Source organism: Polypterus senegalus, chromosome 4 (assembly GCF_016835505.1).
Source record: "Polypterus senegalus isolate Bchr_013 chromosome 4, ASM1683550v1, whole genome shotgun sequence".
Lineage (NCBI taxonomy): Eukaryota > Metazoa > Chordata > Cladistia > Polypteriformes > Polypteridae > Polypterus > Polypterus senegalus.
The window spans coordinates 163,772,751-163,798,558 of record NC_053157.1 but is presented as its reverse complement, the minus strand read 5'-3'; the positions used below and the strand labels follow the sequence as shown (position 1 = coordinate 163,798,558).

Genomic DNA, 25,808 nt, shown 5'->3' with positions numbered 1-25,808 from the left:
GAAGAATGGGGAAGAATCACTCCTGAACAATGTGTAAAACTGGCACATAAACACCCCAAAAGAATTAAGGATGTTATTTCAGCAAAATGGTTCTCGACAAAGTATTAATGTGTAGGGCTTGAATACTTGTGCAAACTGTAACCTTTGTGTTTTTCTTCTTCAGTTAAATATCTACAGAAAATGGTTTATTTTGACTTTGGAAATTTATTCTTACAGTATAAAAATTGCGTACAAATGTTTTGTTATGTAGAAAATTATGGTGAATTTTAAGGGGACTGAAAACTTTTGTATGCCACTGCAAATAGTAACAGTTCCATTTACTGCAAGAATACAAGGTTATCCTTTACAGGAAAGATTAAGGGTTGCTTTCTTAAGACTGTAATTTCCATTTTAGGCAGAAAACAAACTAAAAGGTAACATGCAGAACAGTTTTCTAACAAATGAAATGTCACTTATAACTGAAAATTCAACTGAGACAGGTAGCAATTTGAGGACCAATATAAAAATGCATAAATACCCATACACAAATTATTTGCTTGTTTGGGGGATTAGGTTGTATTTTTTACAGTTTACTCTGTAAATGCCATTAGCAGTTTTCAATATTTACACATTGAGAATAATTACCTTTGTTTTTGGTACAATATTTAGTCCTAGTTTTTGATCCACAAGTGAAGCAGCAGCCTCTGACAAATAGCCCTGATTAGGGACAAGGCATCCTCTTCCAAAGCAGCAAGGGCAGCAGATCTTGTGAAAGTATTTGGTCCATTTTGGATTTAGATGTCCATAAGGCTCTTCAGATTTTGGTTTAAATACACCAATGATATTCTAAAGACAAAACATATATAGTTAAACACAATTTAAAACTCACTACACCATACACAGGTAAGAGAGCAATCATTTTAGGGCAGTGCGGTGTCAACGCAAGTAGTGCGGCTACCTAATGAATCTAACATCCAATTTGGTCATTATCTGGGTGGAGTTTACATGTCTTCCCTGAATCAACCCACAGAATAGGAAATGCCCACTTCTAGCACTGTGGAAAGTGACGTGAATATATTGTCATCAGTGACTGTTCTCAAAAATTCTTATGTGAAATTTGTTCACAGAAATGACAGACCTAATAGTATACCGAGTATGCTAATGCAATAATAAACTGTTTTTTTTCTATCTGTATGTGTGTTTATGCATCTAACAAACACATGTAAAAAATTCATTATTTGTTTAGCAATTGTGTTTACATATAATTCAAAACATGTGCTACCATTTCAATATAGAAATATTAAAATCATTCTCAAACGCACCTCATCCACAGCCAAGTAATACTTTGCATTGGTCTTTTCATTTTCATAAATAAAAGACTACTATTTATTCTCACATTTGTATTTATTGTTAGTCTACAATGTCTGAAAATTTTGCGAGTCTACCGTGGCTCAATCACTCCTTCCACTATGTGCCACTTCACATATTCTCTCCCATACCCATGCAAAATTCATGTTTCCTGTGTACTTTGTTTTCAACAATGTGTGAAAAACACTGCAATGCTATTTCAATTCAGTTTATAGTCATATTTTTACCAAACTGAAATAACTGGAGTGTTGACAGTTTCAGGTTTTTTTTGTTCATCACATGTAATGAAACAATGTGGGATTAGAAGTATGACACTTTTTCATTGATTATTTTATAAATGTCTGCTAAAAACATAAAAACAGAAATTCACATTTGAGAAACAACGTTCAATAGTGTATCGATAACAGTGGCAGGAGAAGGTTTGTTGTGGTAAAAAGGATATACAAATGTGGTCAAGTGTGTGTTAAAAGAGTACCAACGTTCACCACACACTGCTTGTGGCGGAAATCTTTCAAATTAAAAAAGAAAAAAAATAAATGTTGTCAGTCATACTTTCAAAGTAGAGTTCGGGGGTTGCAACTACATGGGCATTCGAAGTGCATCAAATTAGCAAAAGTGAAGGAAGGACAGGAGTATGACATGCACATTGGTGAAATAATTAACGCTTTAAAAACACAACGCCAATTGGTATGATAGGTCATGGTGCTCCTGTTGCTGGGGTGTGCAGAATTGCTGTATGTCATTATAATGTACTTATTACAGTTGAATAGTAGTAATAGTAATAGTCTTCAGGGCTGCAGATGGTCTTCGTTTAATTAAATAAAAACACTGCAAATGCTAAAGCAAAACTTTAAGGCAAACATCTTTTTTTTTTTTTTTAAATGTTTATTTGCAAGACGATAAATTATAAGCAGTCCAACGCAATTAGACCATATCTTGTACCAAAGTATCAAACAACATTTATAAAACTAACTCAATAGAGAAAACAAATATATCTTTATTCTACTGTATCTTGCCTTCATGTCTCTTGTCTTATAATATTGTGAGCTTGGCTACATTCTTTGGAAAGCATTTAGAAATGTTTATAAAGTTGTTGATAAAATTACACCCATAGCAGACAGTTTCTAATTTGAAGCACAGGCTAGCAGCCTCACCTCTTTCCAAGGCCACATTGAATTTTAAATTTTCCAAGTCCACCTTATAAGCATGAATTCTAATATCACTACAACTAGCAGTAATAGCGCAGGTGCACATGCTGAAAAGTAGGACAGGGGAAGAACTAAATTACTACTCTTTACATTACCACTGATAACTTTTATGTATTTATAGTCCAATGGAAAAGAAAAGCAACCCAATAGCAGTGAAGACTATGGGCAGAGTGAGCGGATCTAGTTTTCTAATGTCTAAGAATTTTAAGGCAGCTCAGTCAGCTCCCTTTGTAGTCAATATCTTCTATCCAAAATATATTTCAATAAAAAAAATAAAAGCAGTAATTAAGCCTGATGAATATTTAGACAAAGACTCCTACAAAAATGTATAGTTTGAAAGAACCATGTTTGAAAACTGAAAAAGACCACTTTGAGTGCTCTATTCATTTAGTAATCATGCTCACCCCTTTAGGATCTTTGACAAAGTAGCTTCCACTTGAACCCTGAGAAATTCTTTCAGGGAACACTTCACACTCTATAGCTTGTTCTGCTCGACGAATGATTTCATAAAACTCAGGATCTTCTGGGAAAGTGTTCAGATCACCAGTGCCCCCAACACTACCTGTATAATACAATAAAAAAAAAAAAACTCTCGGTTAAAACCTACTTTTTTAATAAAGAAACTTTAGCATACATTAATTTTGAGAAGATACAGAAACTACCAATTGTTTGTGAAATCAAATATAAAGTAATCCATTTTTCAAGAGACAAAGGACACGTTAAGGAGTAGAGAGGGGGTAAAAAAGGGTCAAATTGCAATACATACACTAAATGAAGTAACTTAATATCTATTCTGTTTTATCACAGTAATTCTGACAGATTCTTCCAGTACTTCATTTGAATTTCATCCACCTACTCACTCTTTTTAGCTTCCTACTTTCTCAGAAATCTCAGATCTCATCTGTAAGTCGAAGCCATCCACCTGTCAAATGGATCCCTTCCCCACAGCTCTGGTTAAAGCCTGCCTCCCTTCTTTGGTTCCTTTTATTTCTGCTATAAGTCACTCCTCTCTCACCACTGGGACTGTTCCTTCATCTTTTAAAACGGCTGCAATAACCCCAATACTGAAAAAACTTGGTGCCAATCTGACCAATTAAAGTCATTTTCGTCCAATTTCTAATCTACCCATTATTTACAAAATTCTTGAAAAAATAGGGGCTATTCAACTTCATTCTCATTTATCTCAAAATAATTTATATGAACAGTTTCAGTCTGGTTTTAGCCCCCTCCATAGTACAGAAATGGCACTTATCAAAATTACTAACAATCTCCTTATGGCAGCTGATTCTGGTTTAATCACTATTCGCATCCTTCTTGATCTGAGTGTGGCCTTTGATACTATTTGTCACACTACTCTGCTCAATAGATTATCTTCGATTGGCATTACCCACACTCCACTAGATCTCTTAGGCCGCACTCAGTTCAGTTAGCTTAAAACTTTCACATCCCAACCCATCACTGTTACTTCAGGCGTGCCCCAGGGCTCTGTCCTGGGTCCCCTCCTTTTCATTATCTACCTCCTTCAACTCGGCAATATCTTTCGTAAATATAACATTAACTTACACTGTTACACTGATGACACCCAGCTTTACCTCACTGGCAAACCAACTTTTTCCTTGATACCCTCCTCGCTTACTGATTGCATAATAGAAATTAAATCCTGGTTTTCTTCAAATTTTCTTAATTAAATAGTGACAAAACTGAGGTTCTCCTCATTGGTACAAAATCAACATCGTCCAAAACTAATAATTTTTCATTTGTTATTGATAACTCCTCTGTTTCCCCTTCCCCACAGGTTGAGTCTGGGTGTCACCCTTGATAGTACTCTATCTTTTCAGTCCCACATCAATAACATCTCCCGGTCTGCATACTTCCACCTGTGTAACATTAACCGTATTCGCTCCTCCCTCACTCCCCATACAACTGCTACCCTTGTTAAGGGCCTCGTCACCTCTCGTTTGAATTATTGCAATTCCCTTTTCTTTGGTCTTTCTCGCAAATCACTTTATAAGCTTCAACTGGTCCACAATTCAGCCATCTACATCATTACTAGAACCCCCTCTACTCACAATATCACTCCCGTCTTGCAGCAGCTTCACTGGCTTCCCGTTAAGTTCCTTATTGACTTCAAAATTCTCTTGTTAACATTTAAGGCTATCCAAAACCTTGTCTCTCAATATCTGTCTGACCTCCTCCATGTTGCCATTCCCTCCCGCACCCTCAGACCCTCTTCCTCCATCTACTCGACTGTTCCCCTCGCCCGTCTTACCACCATGGGGAGCAGAGTAACTGAATGCTTTGGAACTCATATTTATTGTAACCTTGAAGAAAAAAAAAAAAAAAACTGCTTTTTTTTTTTTTTTTTAAAAACTACTTCCACAATCCATGTTCTCCTACCTACTCATCTATCTACATGTGGAGTCACTACAACAGCAATATAACTGTATAGTGTACGGTAGTGGCCAAAAATTTGTAGCTTCAGTTTTTGTGGTGGGAATTCATATTGTTTTTATATTATTGTACAGAATGACCAGAAGCATATTAATTGCAAAGAGTTTAATTAGCATAAAAATTCAACTTTTTCACAAAAACATATTTTCACTTTTTGGCCCTAGCACAAATGGATCAGCTAAAAGTGTCCAGCAAGAGCCAGGACTGTCTCCTCCTGAGGAGTCAGCTACAGAATCGTGTTGCCATCAGTGCACAGCTTGCACAGTATTGGAAGCGTTGGGAGATGGGGATGTGAGTGTATCTGCACACAAAGTGAGACAAAGACTTTTGGACAATGGCTTTATGTTAAGAAGGGCAGCAAAGAAGCCACTTCTTTCCAAGAAAAACATCAAGGACAGACTGAAATTCTGCAAGAAGAACAAGGATTGGCCAGCAGAAGACTGGTGCAAAGTTATTTTTCCGGATGAATATTCCTTTCGACTGTTAGGGCCATCTGGAAAATCGATTCTCTACAGAAAGAAAAAGTGATTGCTATTGTGACTCCTACGTCATGTCAATTGTCAAGCATACTGAGACAATCCATGTGTGGGGTTGCTTCTTATCTAAGAGATTGAGCCCACTCACAATTCTACCCAAGAACACTGCCATAAATAATAGTATCAAAACATCCTCTAGGAGCAACTTCTCCCAACAATCCAGGTGCAATTTGGTGATGATTGGTATATTTTCCAACATGAAGGAGCACCATGATACAAGGCAAAAGTGATAAAGTGGGTCAGAGATCATAACATTGAACATTTGGACCCGTGGCCAGGAAACTCCCTAGATCTTAATCTCATAGAGACCCTGTAGTCAGTTCTCAATATGAGGGTAGACAAGCAGAAGCCCACAAATCGTGACCAGCTCCAAGCACTAAAAAGGCAAGAATGTAGCACCATCAGTCAGGATTTGGCCCAGAAGCTGATAAGTATGCCAGAACGAATTGCAGAAGTTATAAAGAAGAAGAGTCAACTCTGTAAATATTGACTCTTTGCATAAATTTGATGTATTGGCCAATAAAAAGCATTTGAAATGTATTAAATGTGTATAATTGTTCTTCAGTATACTATAGAAACATGAAAAAAAAATGCTGAAGCAGCAAAGCTCAAAGCACAACATTTGAGTTACTGCCAAAAACTCTGGCCACTACTGTAATAAATCAGAAATAAACTGATTACAAAACAGTGCCTTACATTTTTTTTAAAGCCTTGCCATTGTCTTCCTGCATGCACATTATACACTGAAAGCTCGCAGTAACAGGCAAGTTATGCACCAGTCCAGCCAAGTCAAACTTAAACACAACAATGTACATAACAAATGCAGAGTCACATTTTGTTCAGAAGGAGGTAGAAAGACAACTAAAGATATTGTGCACAAGTAAAAAGTACCTTCTAGTTTTCCAAAAACAAGAAAAAAAAAATTCTAGCTTCCTGTTGGTGGACATTTATTGAAAGTCATTTTATCATAAGGCTGATCTAGTTTTACAGTTTGTGCCAATACAACATCATGATTTGCAGCAATTTTAAATGAACTTGGAATGAACAATTTTCCAATCATTGTAATAACATTACCAAATACCGCTACATGTGCCAATTTCCATCAATCTGTGCACCATTTCCTCTCCAACTCCACTGTACATGGGTAGATCAGATAATAGTTTGTAATCCCCAAGTGTGTCTGTCTGTAGCTCTCTCTCCAGAAGGTGATGGTCTCATACACTGTCAATGTTTTGAGAAGACATCACACAGCCCTAGTACATAATCAACATGGTCCTAGTACATAATCAACATGGTTGAAATCAGCAGCAACCTAATTGCCTTAAGACTGGGTAATGTTGCATCTACAGGCACTGTCACAAGGTGTATTGAAAAAAAAACTACTTCAAAAGATACAATTCCCTTGTCACCGCTGCTGTTTGCAATTTCCACTGAACCACTGGCAATACATTGTTGAAATACTGATCAGATAAAGGGGATTAGCAGAGAAGGACTGGAACAGAAAATCTCATTATATGCAGATGATATGGTACTGTATATTTCGGACCCAGAAAATTCTGTGCCTGCAGTCTTAGCAGCACTCACAGAATTTCAAATGATCTCTGGTCTCAGAATTAATCTGAATAAAAGTGTACTCTTTCCAGTGAATTCTCAAGTATATAATATTAGATTAGATACCCTACCTTTTATCATTGCAGAACAGTTTAAATACCTAGGGGTAAACATCACAAGTAAACATAAAGCTCTATATCAGCAAAATTTCGCCATCTGCATGGAAAAAATTAAACAAGACTTGCATAGATGGTCAACCCTTCATCTCACACTAGCTGGAAGAATTAACACTGTTAAGATGAATATTCTTCCTAAGCTCCTTTTTTATTTCAAAACATCCCAATATACATTAATACATCATTCTTTAAGCAATTAGATTCAACAATAACCTAATTTATTTGGAATTCAAAACATCCACGCATCAAAAGAGCGACCCTACAAAGACCAAAGGCAGAAGGCGGCATGGCTCTACCTAACTTCCAGTTTTATTACTGGGCAGCAAATATACAGTCGATAAGAACCTGGACACAAATAGAACATACACAGGCATGGACCGCAATAGAAGTAAAATCCTGCAGTACTTCTTTGTATTCCTTGCTCTGTGCTCCAATAAACACACGCTATCAGCAATATACAAATAACCCAATTGTGCTCCACTCACTTAGAATCTGGAACCAATGTAGAAAGCATTTTAAGACGGAGAAGCTTCTATCTGTCGCACCTCTGCAAGAGAACCACCTCCTTCAACCTTCACAAACATATGCAGTTTTTAATATCTGGAAAAAATTTGGAATTAACTTACTTAGAGATCTTTATATAGACAACGTCTTTGCATCCTATGAACAATTACATTCCAAATTTAACATTCCAGCTACACATTTCTTTCACTATCTTCAAATCAGGAACTTTGTTAAACAGAACCTTCCAGATTATCCTCATCTTGCACCCTCATCCATGCTGGAAAAAATATTGCTCAATCTCAAGGACTTAGACTCCATCTCTACAATATATAAAATCCCTTTACAATCCCTCCCTTTCCAAGATCCAAGAGGACACTGGGAAAAAGATCTCTCAATTAATATAATCAGAAAAGGAGTGGAAAGTAGCAATGCAGAGAATTCACTCGAGCTCCATATGCGCAAAGCATACAATTATACAACTCAAAATTATATATCGAGCACATCTGTCTCGACTAAAACTCTCCAAAATGTTTCCAGGGCATGATCCAACCTGCGAACGCTGCAACCTAGTCCCAGCCTCACTGGGTCACATGTTCTGGGCTTGCACCAAATTAACATTATTCTGGACAAAAATTTGTACTTACATTTCAGATAGCCTTGGACTCACAATCCCTCCTAACCCATTAACAGTTGTGTTTGGGGTTCTTCCAGAGGGGCTTAAAGTGGAGAAAGACAAACAAATTGTGATTGCATTCACTACACTCTTGGCACGCAGAGTTATTCTGATAAACTGGAAGAACCCAAACTCTCCTCTTTTAAGTCAGTGGGAAACCAATGTGTTATATTATTTGAAATTGGAAAAAATCAAATACTTAGAGGATCCGTACAGACTTTTTTCAAAACATGGCAGGATCTAATCAGTAATATTTTAAAATAAGTTCATAAAGCACAGAGAATTAATTAATTTAGGTATGTTTACAAGTCTTAAAATTTAACGCGGCTTGGTTTGCTCTCTCTCTCGGGGTGGGGATCGATCTGTTCTTAACTCAATTTTTCTTTTTGTAAAAACTCGATTGCTTTGTATGGATTGTAATAAAATTAATAAAAATAAAAATAAAAAAGATACAATTGAAAACCCTACTAACTGCAGCAAATAAATACTACATTCATGTGGTGTGGAAATTTTTAGAGGTTCCACTTTTGACGCTTCACCTTTCCACTCTATTGTGTTCGCATGTGCTTCCACTCAGCATTTTGGAAGAGAAATGAGGGTTCCTACTGATTCATTTAATCTGTGCAAAAAGCTATTATGATTAGCTTTTTTTATATGAAAATAAAAAGCAAAGCAAAGCAAATGCATTAAGCATGTATTGCTTTGTGCCAAATACAAAAAACAAAACCATTTCTGGCTGACCCAGTTATTTTTGTTTTTAATTTTTATTACAGAACAAAGTGAATGGTTAATTTTAAGTCAAAACATGGCCAATTCAGGCAGTTCAGTTTACTCTGAAATTTCCTGTTGGGAGCATCCACTTTTTCAAGGCTTTAAAGTGAAATGTCCAGGAAAATTCACACGGAATGAGCATGTACATAAAAACTAGCCCATCTGGCACCAACAATTATGTTACAGTAGAAATCATTGAGGTCATATTTTTCCCCCATTCTGATGTTTTGTGTGCATTAATGGAAACTCCTGACTGATATCTCCATGATTTTATGCAGTGTGTTGATTAGATAACTGCACTGACAACAGGTGTTTCTAAACATTTGCTAAGTCAGTCTTGAGGTTGAAATTTAACTTCTTATTAAAGAAAGAAACATCCTCTAACAGGACAATTCAGTAATCATGCAGGATAAAAGCTGTTCAATGTATATTTTAATGACTCCTCAACAAAATGCCTTAAGAGGGAGCATTCTTCAAAAGCAGTCTGTTACAGCATGGTCAGAGAAATAAAGAATAGAGGTTCATTTTATAAACTGTTGAATTTACATACAGTGTCAATCAATGCATACATTTTACTCTGGTTGGTTCATTGGTTTACACCCAAATGATTTCTATAAAATAAAAGTTTATTATATTACATTCTGGTGGTTCTTATACCTTTTGAGATGAGCAACCACCCTAGAAATTTCTGTGCATATAACTGTCCATTCTCGTTGTTTATAGGACATCTGCTGATTTTTTAGTCATCGCTTAGTCATCCTTCAGTGCATTTTGTATATTACATCAACCTTTTTTCTGGTACATTATTTACTTGACCATCTCAGTATTTTTCCTAAACCAATTCTTATATTTCAGTGTATATTTTGTTGTTCACTTGACCTTTATCTGGTTTCTTGGTGTGCCTGAACAGGCTTCTGACATTTAAACCTTCATGGTATATCTTTAAGATGAATGCTATGATACCCTAAAATTACTCTTCCACATTCTATACAATTACAAACTACAGCTCGATTGATTAATCATGAGGCCGATTTTATTGGCCTATAATGGGACTTAATAACCTAATCATCACTAGTAGAAATCGTGCCTATGTAGGTCCGATCAGGCATCGACATTTTGAGTGATTTAGTTTGTAAAACTATAAAAGGCAAAGCCCTCACTGACTCACTCACTCACTCACTCATCACTAATTCTCCAACTTTCCGTGTGGGTGGAAGACTGAAATTTGGCAGGCTCATTCCTTACAGCTTACTTACAAAAGTTGGGCAGGTTTCATTTCGAAATTCTACGCGTAATGGTCATAACTGGAACCTATTTTATTCCATATAATGTAATGGAGTTGAGTTCGATGGCCGTGGGGGGCGGAGTTTCGTGTGACATCATCACGCCTCCCACGTAATCACGTGAACTCACTGTCAACGCAGTACGTAGAAAACCAGGAAGACCTCCAAAAAGCGCTGAAGAAAACGTATTATATAATTGAGAAGGCAGCGAAACAATAAGAAGTGAGCAAGTCACACATAGAACCATGTTCATGAGTGCAGCTACTGTGGAAACAAAGCACGGTGTAAACCTAAAGTTTAAATTAAGTTCATAGACAGGCTGCCGCTGCTGTTTGTCATGCCCACGGCTAATGCGGGATACAAGTTTAATGAGAGGACGCAGGATATAAACGAGAGTTTTGATCACTTTGTAACTAAGTTAAAATTACTGGTGAAGGGCTGTGCTTATGCAAATTCAGAGAGACTGTCTTTGTGGGGGGACTGACAGTTAAGGCGGGTGGGAAAGTCACGTCATCATCTCCCCTCATATTCACCTCATTTCGCTGTGAGCTGAGTTCCGCAGCTAACGCAGTCTTGAGGAACCAACTTTGTGACACTGCCACCAAATACTCAAAGAAAAATCCAAGTTAATACACACGCTGTCTCTACAGTTTCTCCACACTCTGAATCCTCCAGGCACTATTTACAAAAGGTTACATTGACAATCGTGTTACGTTATTTTTAAAATGTTTCCTTTTCTTAGCACAAGCACAGCTGAGAAGCTTTGATGCATGTGCTCCATAACGAGTTAAAAAATAATGCATTTAATCACACTTTGCATTCCAAGCAAAGGGAAACTTCTGTCAATGCATGATTTCCTGGTACACCGATTACACTGATCAGCGCTTCCCGATTCATTTTACCCTCTACAGTTTCCCCACACTCTGAATCCTCCAGGCACTACTTACAAAAGGTTACATTGACAATCATGTTACGTTATTTTTAAAATGTTTCCTTTTCTTAGCACAAGCACAGCTGAGAAGCTTCGATGCACGTACTCCATAACGCGTTAAAAAATAACGCATTAAATCACACTTTGCATTCCAAGCAAAGGGGAACTAGTCTCAATGCATGATTTCCTGGTACACCGATTACATTGATCAGCGCTTCCCGATTGATTTTACCCTCCAACCCCATTGGTTTGAGAAGAAGTATGAAAAAATATGAGGTTAACGCAGAAAAGCAGATCACCAATTGAAGCTTTATGAATAACAGATACTTTAGTCGCCATCAATAATTGTTTTGGTAAAGTCAGTGTAATCCCCCTTCCATTTTATAATTTTTCCGCGACTAGCCATGATTAAATGAACGGTAAAAAAGTAAGAGCGAAGCGAGGGTGACTTATTCAGGTAGGCAGGCAATAGCTCGAATTTGGATATAAGTAGGTTCTATTTAGTCGCCAGAAATATATTTGGTAGGAATGGAAGTTGAATTTAGTCTTTAAATTTCTATGGTGAAGAAAAATTTATGCAATGATGACTAAATTTAACTTACATTCCTACTAAACATATTTCTGTCGACTACATAAAAATTACTTATATTTAAAATTCAAATAGAACTTGAACAAATACGATAGTTCATAATACCCACGCAGCACTAAGTGCACGTAAGAGCAGGAGTTATCTGTTTTAACAAGCAGCGTATTGCACTGACACGAAATAGCCTGCCCATTTAATTATTTAGGAATGGATAGATATAACATTTTGTACAAATAATGTTTTTAATTTTTCTTCCTCGATGGATTCTGGTACCCCCAGCAACATCTGCTCGCACCCCAAAGTAGATATATAGATATAAATCTATACTAATAAAAGACAAAGCCCTCACTGACTGACTCACTGACTCATCACTAATTCTCCAACTTCCCGAGTAGGTAGAAGGCTGAAATTTGGCAGGCTCATTCCTTACAGCTTACTTACAAAAGTTAAGTTTCATTTCGAAATTCTACACGTAACGGTCATAATGGTCGATAACGGTCGACAACGTCCGCCATGTTGAACTTTCTTATTTATGGTCCCATCTTCACAAAATTTGGTAGGTGGCTTCCCTGCGCTAACCAAAACCGATTTACTTACTTTTTTTGATGGTATGACGCCACGGCCGCCATATTGAATTTTCTAAACGTCACTAATTCTCCAACTTCTCGTGTAGGTAGAAGGCTGAAATTTGGCAGGCTCATTCCTTACAGCTTACTTACAAAAGTTAAGCAGGTTTCATTTTGAAATTCTACGCGTAACGGTCATAACGGTCAACAACGTCCGCCATATTGAACTTTCTTATTTATGGACCCATCTTCACGAAATTTGGTAGGCGGCTTCCCTACGCTAACCGAAACCAATGTACATACTTATTTCGGTGGTATGACGCCACTGTCAGCCGCCATATTGAACTTTTCAACGGTCTTTGTTACTTATGGGCCCATGTTCAAGAAGTTTGGTACACGGGTTCCCAACGCTAACTGAATCCTACTTACGTACATATATACGTCCATAGCCTGCAGCTCGATCACTGTGTGAGGCGGCGTTGGGTCCCCACTAGAAGAGTAAAATGCTTAAGTCCTTCATCTATGCATCTGCATGTGAGTTGATGGCTGTCGCTGAATTGTTCGGTTGTCACTTTCAAGTGTACCAAAATGGCCAAATATTTTACACATTTGGACAACCGCCAATGCCTCTTAAACATCTTAGATTGACAGGTGACGATTTCAGTAGTGGACACTTTGATGTTTATGAATGTTTAAACTCTGAAAAGTTATATGTGATATGAAGTTATCGATGAAACTGGTTGTATGCTTACAACGCTTGACATATGCCGAATGTCTCTTCAACAAAAGTCCTACAAATACTGTCGTAATTGAAACAAACCCTGAAACTCAAACCGATTATGACAGCAGCAATCCAAGCTGTCAGATTTAAAACAGGATTACTGTTCACATGGCCAACTGTACGTTACATGCTTAAGAGTAACCTCAGCGCACAGCTTGGTCATATTACAACCGGAGGGCCGAACTCACAATGTGGTATACAAAGAGATCCTTAACAAATAATTATTGGTTTTCCCTCAGTTTAAAAGGGTTTAATTTTCTTCTTAATAAAAATTTTAAGGCAGTACTTCTCCGCTGCGAAGCGCGGGAATTTTGCTAGTATATAGATACAGTGGAACCTCGGTTCACGAACGTCCCGGTTCACGTACAACTCGGTTCACGACCAAAAAGCTCGCCAAACTTTTGCCTCGGTTCACAACCACACACTCGGTATACGAACAAGCCAGTTTCCTTTGCCTGCCTGAGCTGAGCTGAGAGAGAGAGAGCAAGAGCGAGCGAGCACGTGCCTGCTGGGGAGGGGGAGGAGGAGATTGCTGCACGTGTTTGCCTGCCTATTTGCAGGCTGTACGTGCTAGCACACCATTCCCCCCCACCACAGGCAGCCTGAGAGAGAAAGAAAGAGAGAGAGAGAAAGCGAGCGAGCCGCTCCTGCAAGAGCTCTGTTCATTGTTCTCCTTCCATTGGCTTCTAAGCAAGTGAACAGTGGTGAGAAGAAAATTGAAATCGAAGTAAAGAAAGAAATTACAAGAGGTGGAAAAACTGTTTACCAGTTTACTAATTTACCAATTTGAGAACCCTCCTGCTTTCAAGCAGCACAATGTAAACAAAGCCAGACTGCCAGCAAACATGAAGGGTTGGGTCACAAGAACTTTGTTTTTGGAATGGCTGCATGAGGCTTTCACTCCCACCAGCTAAACAGCTAAAAGCACCAGAAACCCAAGAAATCACAAGCGAGAAAACACCTGAAGGAAAACACTTCATGCCAGAACTTGACTCATGCAAGGTTAGTTCTCTTGGTGGTTTTTGTATTACAGATTTTTCAAAAGTAAATTTTTCAGTTCATAACGCGATTTGTTGCAAATGTTCGCTTTTTTCCTTGTGCTTAAAACTCATGAAAGTGTTTACAAATGGAGTTTTTCATAGCGTGATTAGGTGCAATGTTACCTTTCTCTTTTTTCAAATGTTCGCTTTTTTCCTTGTGCTTAAAACTCATGAAAGTGTTTACAAATGGAGTTTAATACACGTAGCGTGATCTCCTGCAATCTTACTTTTTTGGTTGCTTGTGAGTTGGTTTTTAAATGCACTTCGGATTTGGTCGATGTTCCTTTTTTTTCTGCTGTGCTTAAAACTCATTTTAAAAAAAATGCTGCGCGAGCACCTGCTACAGAGAGATTAGAGAGCACGACGAGAGCAAGCGCAGAGAGAGCGTGCAGCTGACAGGGAGAGATGGGGGATAGGTGTGTGTGTGTGTGTGTGTGTGTGTGTGTGCGCGCTCCTGCTACAGAGAGAGAGAGAATGAGCCAGGCTGCTCCTGTGGCTGAGGGAGGGAGGGAGGGGCTTTGTTGGTGTGTGTGCTACAGAGAGAGAGCACGAGCGAGCCAGCTCGTGTAGCTGAGCAGGGAGCCTGGGTGTTTTGTGTCAGTGTTATTCAATGTTTTACATTTGTTTACTATTACACTGGGCATTCTATGGTGTAATTAACTATATTTGTGCTTAATCTTTACATATTTTTACATATTTACATACAGTTTGTACGGTCTGGAACGGATTAATTGTATTTACATACAATCCTATGGGGGAAACTGCTTCGGTTCACGACCAACCGAGGTATATATATATATATATATATATATACACACATACACACACACACACACACATATATATATAAACATATATATACATATACATACATATCTACATATATACACACACAGCTATTTCGTATCAGTGCAATACGCTGCTTGTTAAAACGGATAACTCCGCTCTTACGTGCAAGTCTGCGTGGATATTATGAACTATCGATTTGTTCAAGTTCTATTTAAATTTTAAATAGAAGGAATTTTTATTTAGTCGACAGAAATATCTTTGGTAGGAATGGTAAAAACAGACAGGAATATTATTCCTGAATAAATCAACTCAAACCTTAAACAACTTATAATATTTTGCTCTCCATAAAAATATATCCTGTCTAAATTATACAAGTTAGAAATAAAGTAAACGTTAAAAGAACAAACATTCAAATTTCTTTACTCTTATGTAATTTTATATAAAAATAAACTTAGATTTTAAATATCCCAAAAGATTTTGCTCTCCATAAAAATATATCCTGTCAAAATTATACAAATTCAAATATGAACATGCTGCATAACAAAACCTGGAAATATAAATAAAATGTGTTCCTTTCAGCAATAACAAATCAAATCATTCAGTTGTCTTTGCTCATATGTCATTTTAGAGCTGGACGCCTGGCATCTTTTTGGCAACAGGTTCGTTTATGTTTGGTGTGAGGTTCTGTGTTGTGGAGATTCTCAGGATGGATTGCAGGTGCTCATCAGTGAGGCGACTCCTGTGTGCTGTTTTGTTAGTCTTTATCACTGAGAAGAGCTTCTCACACAGATATGTGCTACCAAACATGCACAAGGTTCGAGCCGCATGTAGACGGACTTTTTGTTCTTCAAAGTCACCAAAGCGCCGTGCAAACTCAGTGCGCTCAGTTTATCAGCAAAGTGCGATTTGGGAACACCGTAGTGACGACTTGGTTTAACATTACTTGGCAACAGGGAAAGTGGGGCAAGTTGCATTTGTGTCTCCCATAAAAGCAGCTTCACTTGAAATCACTTTGTGATTGTGCACGGGTAAAGCGTCCGCTGAAGTGTCAGATTCTTATTTAATTCTTCTGCTTTCTGTATCTTCTGTTGCATTCAGGTATTTCAGGTTACCCTGATGTTTTGTCTCATAGTGCCGTCTTAGATTAAATTCTGTAATTACAGCCACATTAGCTCCACAAATGAGACACACGGGTTCAGTAAACATATACTCAGCCTCCCATCGGTTTTAAAGGCTCTATTTTCAGAATCAACTTTTCTCTTCAGCATCGTGTGAGCTAGCCGCAATAACTTGCAGCATCATAAGCTAGACTTGATTAACGCGTAAGTGTTCGGCAAGGCAGCTGAAGCGCTGCATTATGGGATCTGTAGTTTATTGTGTTACCAGCGCTTCATATACCGGGCCATTAATAACAATAATACAGTATATAAAATGATCTGGGCGGATATAATTACGCCGGGCGGATGTGGCCCTGCCCTTGAGTTTGACACATATGGACTAAATAGAACTTGAAAAGATATATTTTTTCAAATGTGATCGCGCAATTCAGATAGAGTTGACGCACTACAGCCTGCATGCCTCAATAAGTCATCCTCCCTCGCTCTTACTTTTTACCGTTCATCTAATGAATACACTGAGTATGGCTTTACCAAAACAATCATTGATGGCGAATAAAGTATCCATTATTCGAGTATGTAGATCGGGATATATATATACATATATATATATACCCGCGTATGTGAGAAGTAGTGTGTTAAAAAGCTAGAAAAGAAAAGGGAACATTTTAAAAATAACGTAACATGACTGTCAATATACAGTATTTGTTTTGTGAGTGTTACTGAGTGTTGCTGTCATCAAGGATTTGATTATCATTATTTCTTTCAATCAGGTTCGTATTTGTAGGATGTGTTGTGTTCAAGTTACATTCCGTGTTTGTCAATCGTTGTAAAGATGACAGGTTTCATTCATCGATTCGTTTCTTACTGCCATCAATAAACAGCTCGTCTTCTTCTTTATCTGAGACCTGACACACTGCATGCACGGGTTTTTTACACTGTCTTCCTTTAGCGGGACATTGACTTTTTCCACCGTGTGCTTTGTTTCCGCAGTAGCTGGATTTATGAATATGCTTGTATGTATCAGGCGCTTCATATTTTTGCTGCCTTTTCAATTGTGTAATTGGTTTTGTTCAGCTCTTTGGAACTGTTGCTTTTATCTGTGCACTGCGTCAGTTCACGTGAGCCGCTTCGGTGTACATGCATCGAAGGTTCCCAGCTGTGCTGGTGCCATCTCGTGCTATGTCCATGGCTGTATTTAATGTTACCTTAGTCCTGGCACTTAAAACTTTCTCTCGCAGTTTCGCTGAGTTTGTGCCAAACACCACCCTGACCATCTCATCTTCCTCTGCATAAGCACAGTCATTCACCCGTGAATATTTAGTGGAGTTTGCTATTGGATTGCCGCTGACGGACGGCCTTATATGGGCAGGCACTAAATTACAAGCGCCAGCAGCCTGTCTATGAACTTAATTTAAAGTGTAGGTTTACATCGTGCTTTGTTTCAAGTAGCAGAACTCATGAATATGGTTGTATATGTCACTCGCTTCGCTTCTTATTGTTTAGCTGCCTTCTCAATTATATAATGCATGTTTTCTTCAGCTTTTTGGAGGTCTTCCTGGTTTTCTAGGTACTGCGTGATTACGTGGGAGGCGTGATGATGTCACACGAAACTCCCCACGGCGTTCAAGCTCATCTCCATTACAGTAAATGGAAAAACAGCTTCCAGTTATGACCATTACGCGTAGAATTTCGAAATAAAACCTGCCCAACTTTTGTAAGGAAGCTGTAAGGAATGAACCTGCCAAATTTCAGCCTTCCACCCACACGGGAAGTTGGAGAATTAGTGATGAGTCAGTGAGTGAGTGAGTGAGTGAGTGAGGGCTTTGCCTTTTATTAGTATAGATATATATATATATATATATATATATATATATATGAATGAACTCCAAAGAGCACCGAGACTTTTGATATCGTGAACGTGTCTGCAAAAACTGGGGTCTCCTGCCCAGCAAAAGTGAGACGCTGACTGCGCTTCTGACTTAAGTCAAAGTGAGCACCTTTACTTTTTTTCATCCTCCCCCTGAGCTATAGCCCAGACAAGTGCAAACACGGGACCCCTTTTGTACACCGTGGCAAACTAATATTAAGGCGATTCGCACTTTCTTTTGCACATATACGATTATGAGGTCGTCAGCTCGGATTATGAAGACACGCACACGAGTGGAGGACTGACAGTGCCATCACAGCCGATTAATGGCAGGGACATCTCACCAGTCTACACAAGACCCACTGGGACTGTCCCCAAAAGGCGATCATAACGTCAGCAAACACATCTCTCTATACAGGGCTCTAGAGTGCGACCTAATTTCTCAATGGTGCAACTAAAAAAAAATCAAAGGTTGCACCGGTGCGACCAGCCGTTCGAGAGGGAAAAGAAACGAAACTCCGTGACTTTTAAAGTCTCCCTGTTGTTCAACAACAGACACACATTAGGCCCATATCGTAGTCTAAACCAATCAGAGATAGTGAAGGGCTTTCATGAGTTATTTACAAGTTTCTCTTTGTTTACAGCCATTGACATGTCGCAGAGGTTAACACGTGAGGAGCGGATAGAAATTGTGTTGATGTCTGGTGAACGCAGTAACCGGGTCATTGCAGCAGATTTCAATGCAAGACACCCTACGAGACCACCCATCTCCCATGCTACAGTTAGCAAACTGCTTGCTAAGTTTCGTGAAACTGGTTCAGTGTTGGATTTGCCAAAATGTGGACGCATGAAAACTGTCACTAATGAAGAAACATCAGTGGCTGTCCCATCAGCTCCTAACAGAATCCCATACAAGATGGCGGTCAAGGACAGCAATGATACAGAGAGTGTTGGAACAAGAGAGGGCCATCACCCAAGTTCTCTCATCTGACAAGAAAACCAGACATCTGGCACTTACATGGCAGGACATAGATGTACTAGAGTCAACTGATAAAGCTATTCGACCCCTCCTGGAATTTACAAATGCACTCTCAGCTCCGTCCTATGTTACAGTCTCCTATGTTAAGCCAGTGCTACACATTTTTCAAACCAGCATCTTAGCTCACCAGCCAGAAGACACAGAGCTCACTATGTCAATTAAGACCAAAATTCTTGATTATCTTAAGAGAGAAATTTGATGACCCTGCCACCCAGCAACTACTAGACATTGCTTCTTTTTTGGATCCACGTTTCAAAAGATCATACATTCCTGAGGAAAAGTATGAAGAGGTCAAACACAGTTGTGTCTAAAGTGGAGACCCTTCAACATGATGAGACCAGAGACCAATGCCCAGCCTTACTTAGCTGGGGAACTTTCAGAAGCAGCTGAAGCATCACCACCACCAGCCAAAAAGGAGAAGCGAAGCCTTGGTAGCTTCTTTAAGAGGCCAACATCTTTATCGACATTGTCAGACAGAGATAAAATTGAAGCTGAATTTTCAACCTACCTACAAGCAGCTGAAATTGACACTGAGACAAGCCCACTTGCATGGTGGAAAGAGCATGAACCAATCTTTCCAACTCTCAGTCGCTTTGCAACAAAATATCTCTGCATACAGGCCACTAGTTCGCCCTCAGAAAGGCACCCACAGGTGGCAACATAGTGAACTGCCACAGGGCAACTTTAAAGCAGACAGACTTGTCTTTCTTGCACAAAATTTGTGAAATTGTGATACCTGAATGCATGATCTTGCCACGCTTTATTGGTTTACAAAACATAGCTTAAAAAGAACATATTGAAACATTATTATTTTAAGCTTTTTTTGGGCAAACCTAGTAAAATATATAAAGAATCTACTCCTACGTCACCTAATATTCAGACAACTGGCTTTCTTGCATAAATGTTTAGATGTGTTTCTTGCATTAATGATTATATTTTGGTTTATGTAAAGTTGTAAGTTTGCAATTACATGTAAATGACTAAAGAGCAATATAAATGTGTGGCTTCTTTTTTAAGTAATAATAGATAGGGAAAAAAAATTGTTGCATATCGTATATTGACTTTTGGACCAAAAATATCGCAATTTGAATTTTGAGCCATATTGCCCAGCCCTACCTGAAGAGTTAATGATTAGTTATGGTGCGTTTTTTTCTGGTTACAGTATTTATGTAAATTGATAAGGGTACAAATGTTTACTCACTAGATCTTCTATGGATGAATACCAGTTAACAGATGTATGAATATTTTCCTTGACATTCCGTTTTCTTTTGAGGAGAAAGGGCGTAAGAATACCACAGGATGAGATAAGGGTGTAGCTCATATCATTTTGTATATAGGATATGAAAATTCAGTTGAAGTCTGAGAAGAACTGGATTAAAGAGCGAGTTTTTAAATTTCATGCATGGTTCTCTCTAAGTCAGCTACATTAGGCAAAGAGAACAGTCCACTAATGCTCTTACACAAGCAGAAATTAGACAATGATGCATATAGCACATGCAAGTATGAATTTCACTCTACTCTGTGAATGACAATAATAACTCTATGAACCTAATTAACCACCTGTTAAAAAAAAGGTGAATTAAATAGTGTTTAATGGGAAGTGTTTCTAAACACCTTTCACAGTGTGAACAAAGAATGCAGAAACTTTCGAATATAATAAGCAGCTCCCAGTAACATTCACTCATCAGTTCTTCCTTATTAATCCCTTTCACCTTCACAAGAACACATTCTATGGTCTGTTTTTTTAAACTGTTTCTTCAACTTCTTAGTCTGCTGGAGTAAGTTTTTTGCAAATAATAATCATAACAAAATGTGTTGGTTTTTATAGAAAATACTACTAGCGGCTTGCTTAAATTCTTTGTTTGCCTCCACTCTAAAAATAAATATGGACCTTACTGTATAATGTAGAACTCTTTATGGTTCCATGCTGAATTTCTAAAAGCCTAACTTCAGTAAAGTCCTCAACATCCCACCCCAATCCTCCCCCCTGAAAATATGCATAAATGCAGTAATACATAGGATAATTGTCCAAGTACATTATTATGGACTTGAATTACATTATATGCTATATGAAATGAGGCTTCATCATGGAGGAAAGCAACTTTTACAGTTAAAATTAAACTGTTTCAAGCTATTTCCAGATCTCAATATCTGTGCTTGTGCATACATGCAGCCTTATCTGCTTCTTTAATTGTTAAAGATGATTATTGTTATCTACAGCACTGCTACTTCCCATTAAAGTTAAATTGCCACCAGCAGTTAACAGGATAAAATCAGCATGGATACAGTTACTAGGATAAAGCCTCAGCTGACAAGTGAGAAACAATTAAAGAAAATGTTGAATCATATGATGAAGTGAAAATAGGCTACAATCTGATCAGCCTGACAAATAGAGGTGCATTTAATACAAAAAACCTCAGACAAGGCTTGAAATACAAAAGAGACTTAGAACAGTTCATATTCCAATAAACAAGCCACTTAAAGCTCAGTGACAGCACACACAGATTCTGGCACCTGCACTCAAGTATTAAAGCGCTCTTCCTAAGCATGTATTCCATGGGCTTTACTGATCTCTCTTTTTCCATTTAACACCACACTTTCCATGCCAAATGTGATGCCACCTCTTATTTCCTGTTCAGGTCACCATCCCTTCTTCACTTGTCTGTTCACATTTTTAGTCCTTGGTGCTGTTCATGAGGCCTGTCAATAGTTTTTGCTGCACCAAAAAAACATGCTGTCTTTTTTCCTGTTGAGGACATTGTACCTTCTTCACTTGTCATTCCATGCTATTAGTCAGTGGTGTTCAATAGTTTCTGCTGCGCACTTCATTCGCATAAATTGCAAAGTGCATTCAATGAACGTTAGCATAGCTTTAGTTTTTACTCAGAAATATTGATGTATCGGGTCAAACATTTGGGTCAGGCATAGTCTACAATCTTCCTCTAATTGAATGAAGGGAGCTATGCATATTTTGGCAAAGATTGGTTGAACAGTGTGGATTTGCATACCAGACATTATTTATTTTACATATACATACATATATGCAATTATATATACATATTTTATACATATCTCTATGTCCGTCCACTTTTCAGAAGTATTTAATGGATTTAGATGAGTTTTTTTTCTATAATTTGCTTGAAAATTCTGGTTGATTTTGCGACTTCTCTCATTGTGCTAAGTATTATACTTTGCCTGCAGGAGCAATTTATTTACACTAATATGAGACAAGCTGTGGGCCAAGGGGAAGTGGAAGTGTAACGTCAGGAGTGGGGAGCCGGGCAGGGCCTCCAGCTCGAGTCGGTCTACATCTCATGACGTGTTACGAGTGTACCTTGCCTCCTCTTAGCTACCGATACTGGTTTGTTTATTGATTTTTAAAGTTTGTCCTATTTTGACTACTATGCGAGCAGCAGGGAACAGCTAGTATATACATACTAGGGAGCTGACTCTGCTCACTTCGCTCGCACTTTGCATGGCAGAAGAAGAGCCACGTATTCCGAGAAAAACACCTGCTACCTACTGTCAAACGTGGTGGAGGTTCCATCATGCTGTGGGGCTGTGTGCCTAGTTCAGGGACTTGGGCCCTTGTTAACGTCAAGGATAAGATGAATTCAACCCAATATCAACAAATTCTTCAGGATAATGTTCAAGCATCAATCACAAAGTTGAAGTTAGGCAGAGGTTGGATATTCCAACAAGACAATGACCCAAAACATAGTTTGAAATCTACAAAGGCATTCATGCAGAGGGAGAAGTACAATGTACTTTTATAGCTGCCACAGTCCCCTCACTTGAATATTATTGAAAATCTATGGGATGATTTGAAGCAGGCTGTCCATGCTCGGCAGCCATCAAATTTAACTGAACTGGAGAGATTTTGTATGGAAGAATGGTCAAAAATACCTCATTCCAGAATCCAGACACTCATCAAAGGCTATAGGAGGCATCTAGAGGCTGTTATATTTGCAAAAGGAGGCTCAACTAAGTATTGATGTAATCTCTCTGTTGGGGTTCCCAAATGTATGCACCTGTCTAATTTTGTTATGATGCATATTTTCTGTTAATCCAATAAATTTATCGTCACTGCTGAAATACTACTGTTTCCATAAGGCATGTCATATATTAAAAGGAAGTTGCAACTTTGAAAGCTCAAAACAAAAATCCAACGAATTAAGAGGGGATACCAAACTTTTTAATATGACTATATATGTACCAGTACCACTAAACAAGCTGTAAAAATACCTTGCAGAGCTTTGTCATTTAATAACACAATACTATAGTAATTCACATGAACGATTAGGTTGGGACAGGTACAGGTTTAATACCAAGAGTTGCAGTTTATTTTTTTCAGCTGTAAATTTCAAAGTAAAAATCAAAATATGCATACATCACATATGAACATACATGAAATACAAAGAAGCATATTGCATCAGATGTTGGCATCATGCGCATGTACGTCAACGTATAACTCTAGGTTTAAGTTTATTATCACTTTAGTTGAAAAAATAAAGAACTGCAGATACTCGGTAAAATAAATGTTACTATTTATTTATTTGAGGTGAAAGGTGTTTTCTGTTGCAAAATAAAGGATGAATAGTTAAATCACAGGTGGCAAATGACAACGTCCCTCATTAGAAGCAGAAACAAACGTTATAGAAAAACCACGTCTTACATAAAGCCATGCTTCAGTACAAGTACAGCAACGCATAAATTTAATCAAACGAACTGTTCTCTTTAACGCCTCTTCATTAAGATTTCAGTATCTCAAGATTACAGAAGCAACGCAAAACGACTGGCTTTTCTGAAACTGCTTAACAATATGTGCGTTTACAAAGTACAGTATTCGAGAGTCACTGCAAAGGATTTCAAAAAGTAAGTTGCCCGTGGGGCTAATTAACAAACCGGATTTGTGATGCAAACAAAAACTTCACAACCCCATAGGGGCTGAGCTCCACCCATATGAAAACACGGACCACCCGGACGACGCGGCGGACCTGCACGAGTACTGTACTTTCAGTTTAGCAGACTGTACACAAAAATCAGAAATGATCTCTTGCTCACCTGATACCGACAAGTTCTCTTTGTCCGAGGACGAGCTCAGTCGATTCTTTCTGGACCACCTCTCCTTGTTAACCCTGGGCGATGAGTGTTCACCGGCTGTTGTTGGTAGCAGTAATTCCTCTTCCCCACATCCCTCCGCCTCAATCTCCACTCTGTCGGCTTCTTCGCAAGTGGTGGCAGCAGCAGAAATACGTACAGCTGCACCCGGACTAGGTTTAACCCGGAGACTACCTAGGTCTTCTTCGACCGCAGGGTCTCTCTGCGGACTTCTCCCCGTCATAACCGTACTCAACACACCTTCTTTTAGCCTACTCTTTCCCACTCATCAGTCTTCGACTACCTTCATATCTCCATTGTTGTGAGTTGCCTTCAGGATTTCGGCGTGCCCCTATCCCACCTCCTTCTCCCTCGCTCTTCTCGCCTACTTTTTTTTTTTTCCCCATCCACTTTACCGAACAGACGCTTCCTTTTCTCGATGCGCCTGCGCGCGCTACCTGCCAGCTGCTTAAAGAAACAGTATTGCTTTTCCGGTCTTGTTCCTTCCTCCGATAGGTGATACAGGATTGGCTTCTTAGAAAATGATTGACGTGTGCTCCTCCCATAGTCTGATATTTCGGCGCGCAGACACGTTTATTTTACGATACTTCATCTGTCTTTCTGTACCTCTTCCGTTTGTGCTGCAATTCAAAATCTGTGGGTTGCAGGAAGTTTCCGAAAAGTGGTTTACTTTCGAAATCATTTGAAATAACCAAACGATTTTTTTCAATATATACCTGTGTAATTTATTTTCTTGCCTTCTTTTGTTGTACATAGTTTCCCTTAATGTTCACATAAGCTCATAATCCTGTGGTTTGATATTAAATTATTTCTTAATATGTATTGCATAGGTCTCGTTTCTGTCTTATCTCCTTCCCCATCCACTAAGGAGATTTACTAGTTTTGTATTACTTCCTATTTTTGGTATGCTACTGCTTTTTGAACCATGTCTTCTAAACTGGCAGAGAGAGAGATCTAAATCTCCCCAATGGCTCTTTATCCATCTACACTTCTATACTGCATACCAGATGTTTTATTTAAGACTGTTGTAACTGTTCAAAATGTAAGTTCATAAAATAAATTGTATTGCTTTCTCTCTGAAATAACAACCTTAAAACTCTGAATTGTAGTGAAATAATCTATATTTTCAAAATAGTTGTTTTATTACAAAGTATTAAGTCTAGGTATACTGTGTTGGAAAAAAAACATTGCTTATTTCCATTAACTCCTAGTCTTATACTCTACTATTTAGATTTTCTCATATTGTTTAGGGTTAATGAAAGTCACCCATTATTATAACATAATATCAAAAAAAAAAAAAAAAATTCAATGGGTATCATCTTCTTCTTCTTTCGGCTGCTGCCATTTAGGGGGATCATCTTACATATCTTTCTGTCCTCTGCATCTTGTTCTGTTACACCCATCACCTGCATGTCCTCTCTCACCACATCCATAAACCTTCTCTTAGGCCTTCCTCTTTTCCTCTTCCCT

The 25,808-nt window shown here is 38.3% G+C and overlaps 1 protein-coding gene across 2 annotated transcripts in view; it reads right to left on the bottom strand.

Annotated features, from left to right (window-relative positions):
• pi4k2b (phosphatidylinositol 4-kinase type 2 beta) overlaps positions 1–24,712 on the bottom strand; it is a 55,104-nt gene extending 30,392 nt beyond the window's left edge. For both annotated transcript variants that reach the window (XM_039751597.1, XM_039751598.1), the window contains exons 1-3: positions 24,282–24,712; positions 2,960–3,117; positions 625–825 (exon numbers count right to left, since the gene is read on the bottom strand). In XM_039751597.1, the coding sequence (XP_039607531.1) occupies positions 625–825; positions 2,960–3,117; positions 24,282–24,561 (639 nt within the window). In that variant the 5' untranslated portion in view covers positions 24,562–24,712. The remainder of the gene's footprint in view (positions 1–624; positions 826–2,959; positions 3,118–24,281) is intronic.
• Positions 24,713–25,808: the final 1,096 nt, after the last annotated feature.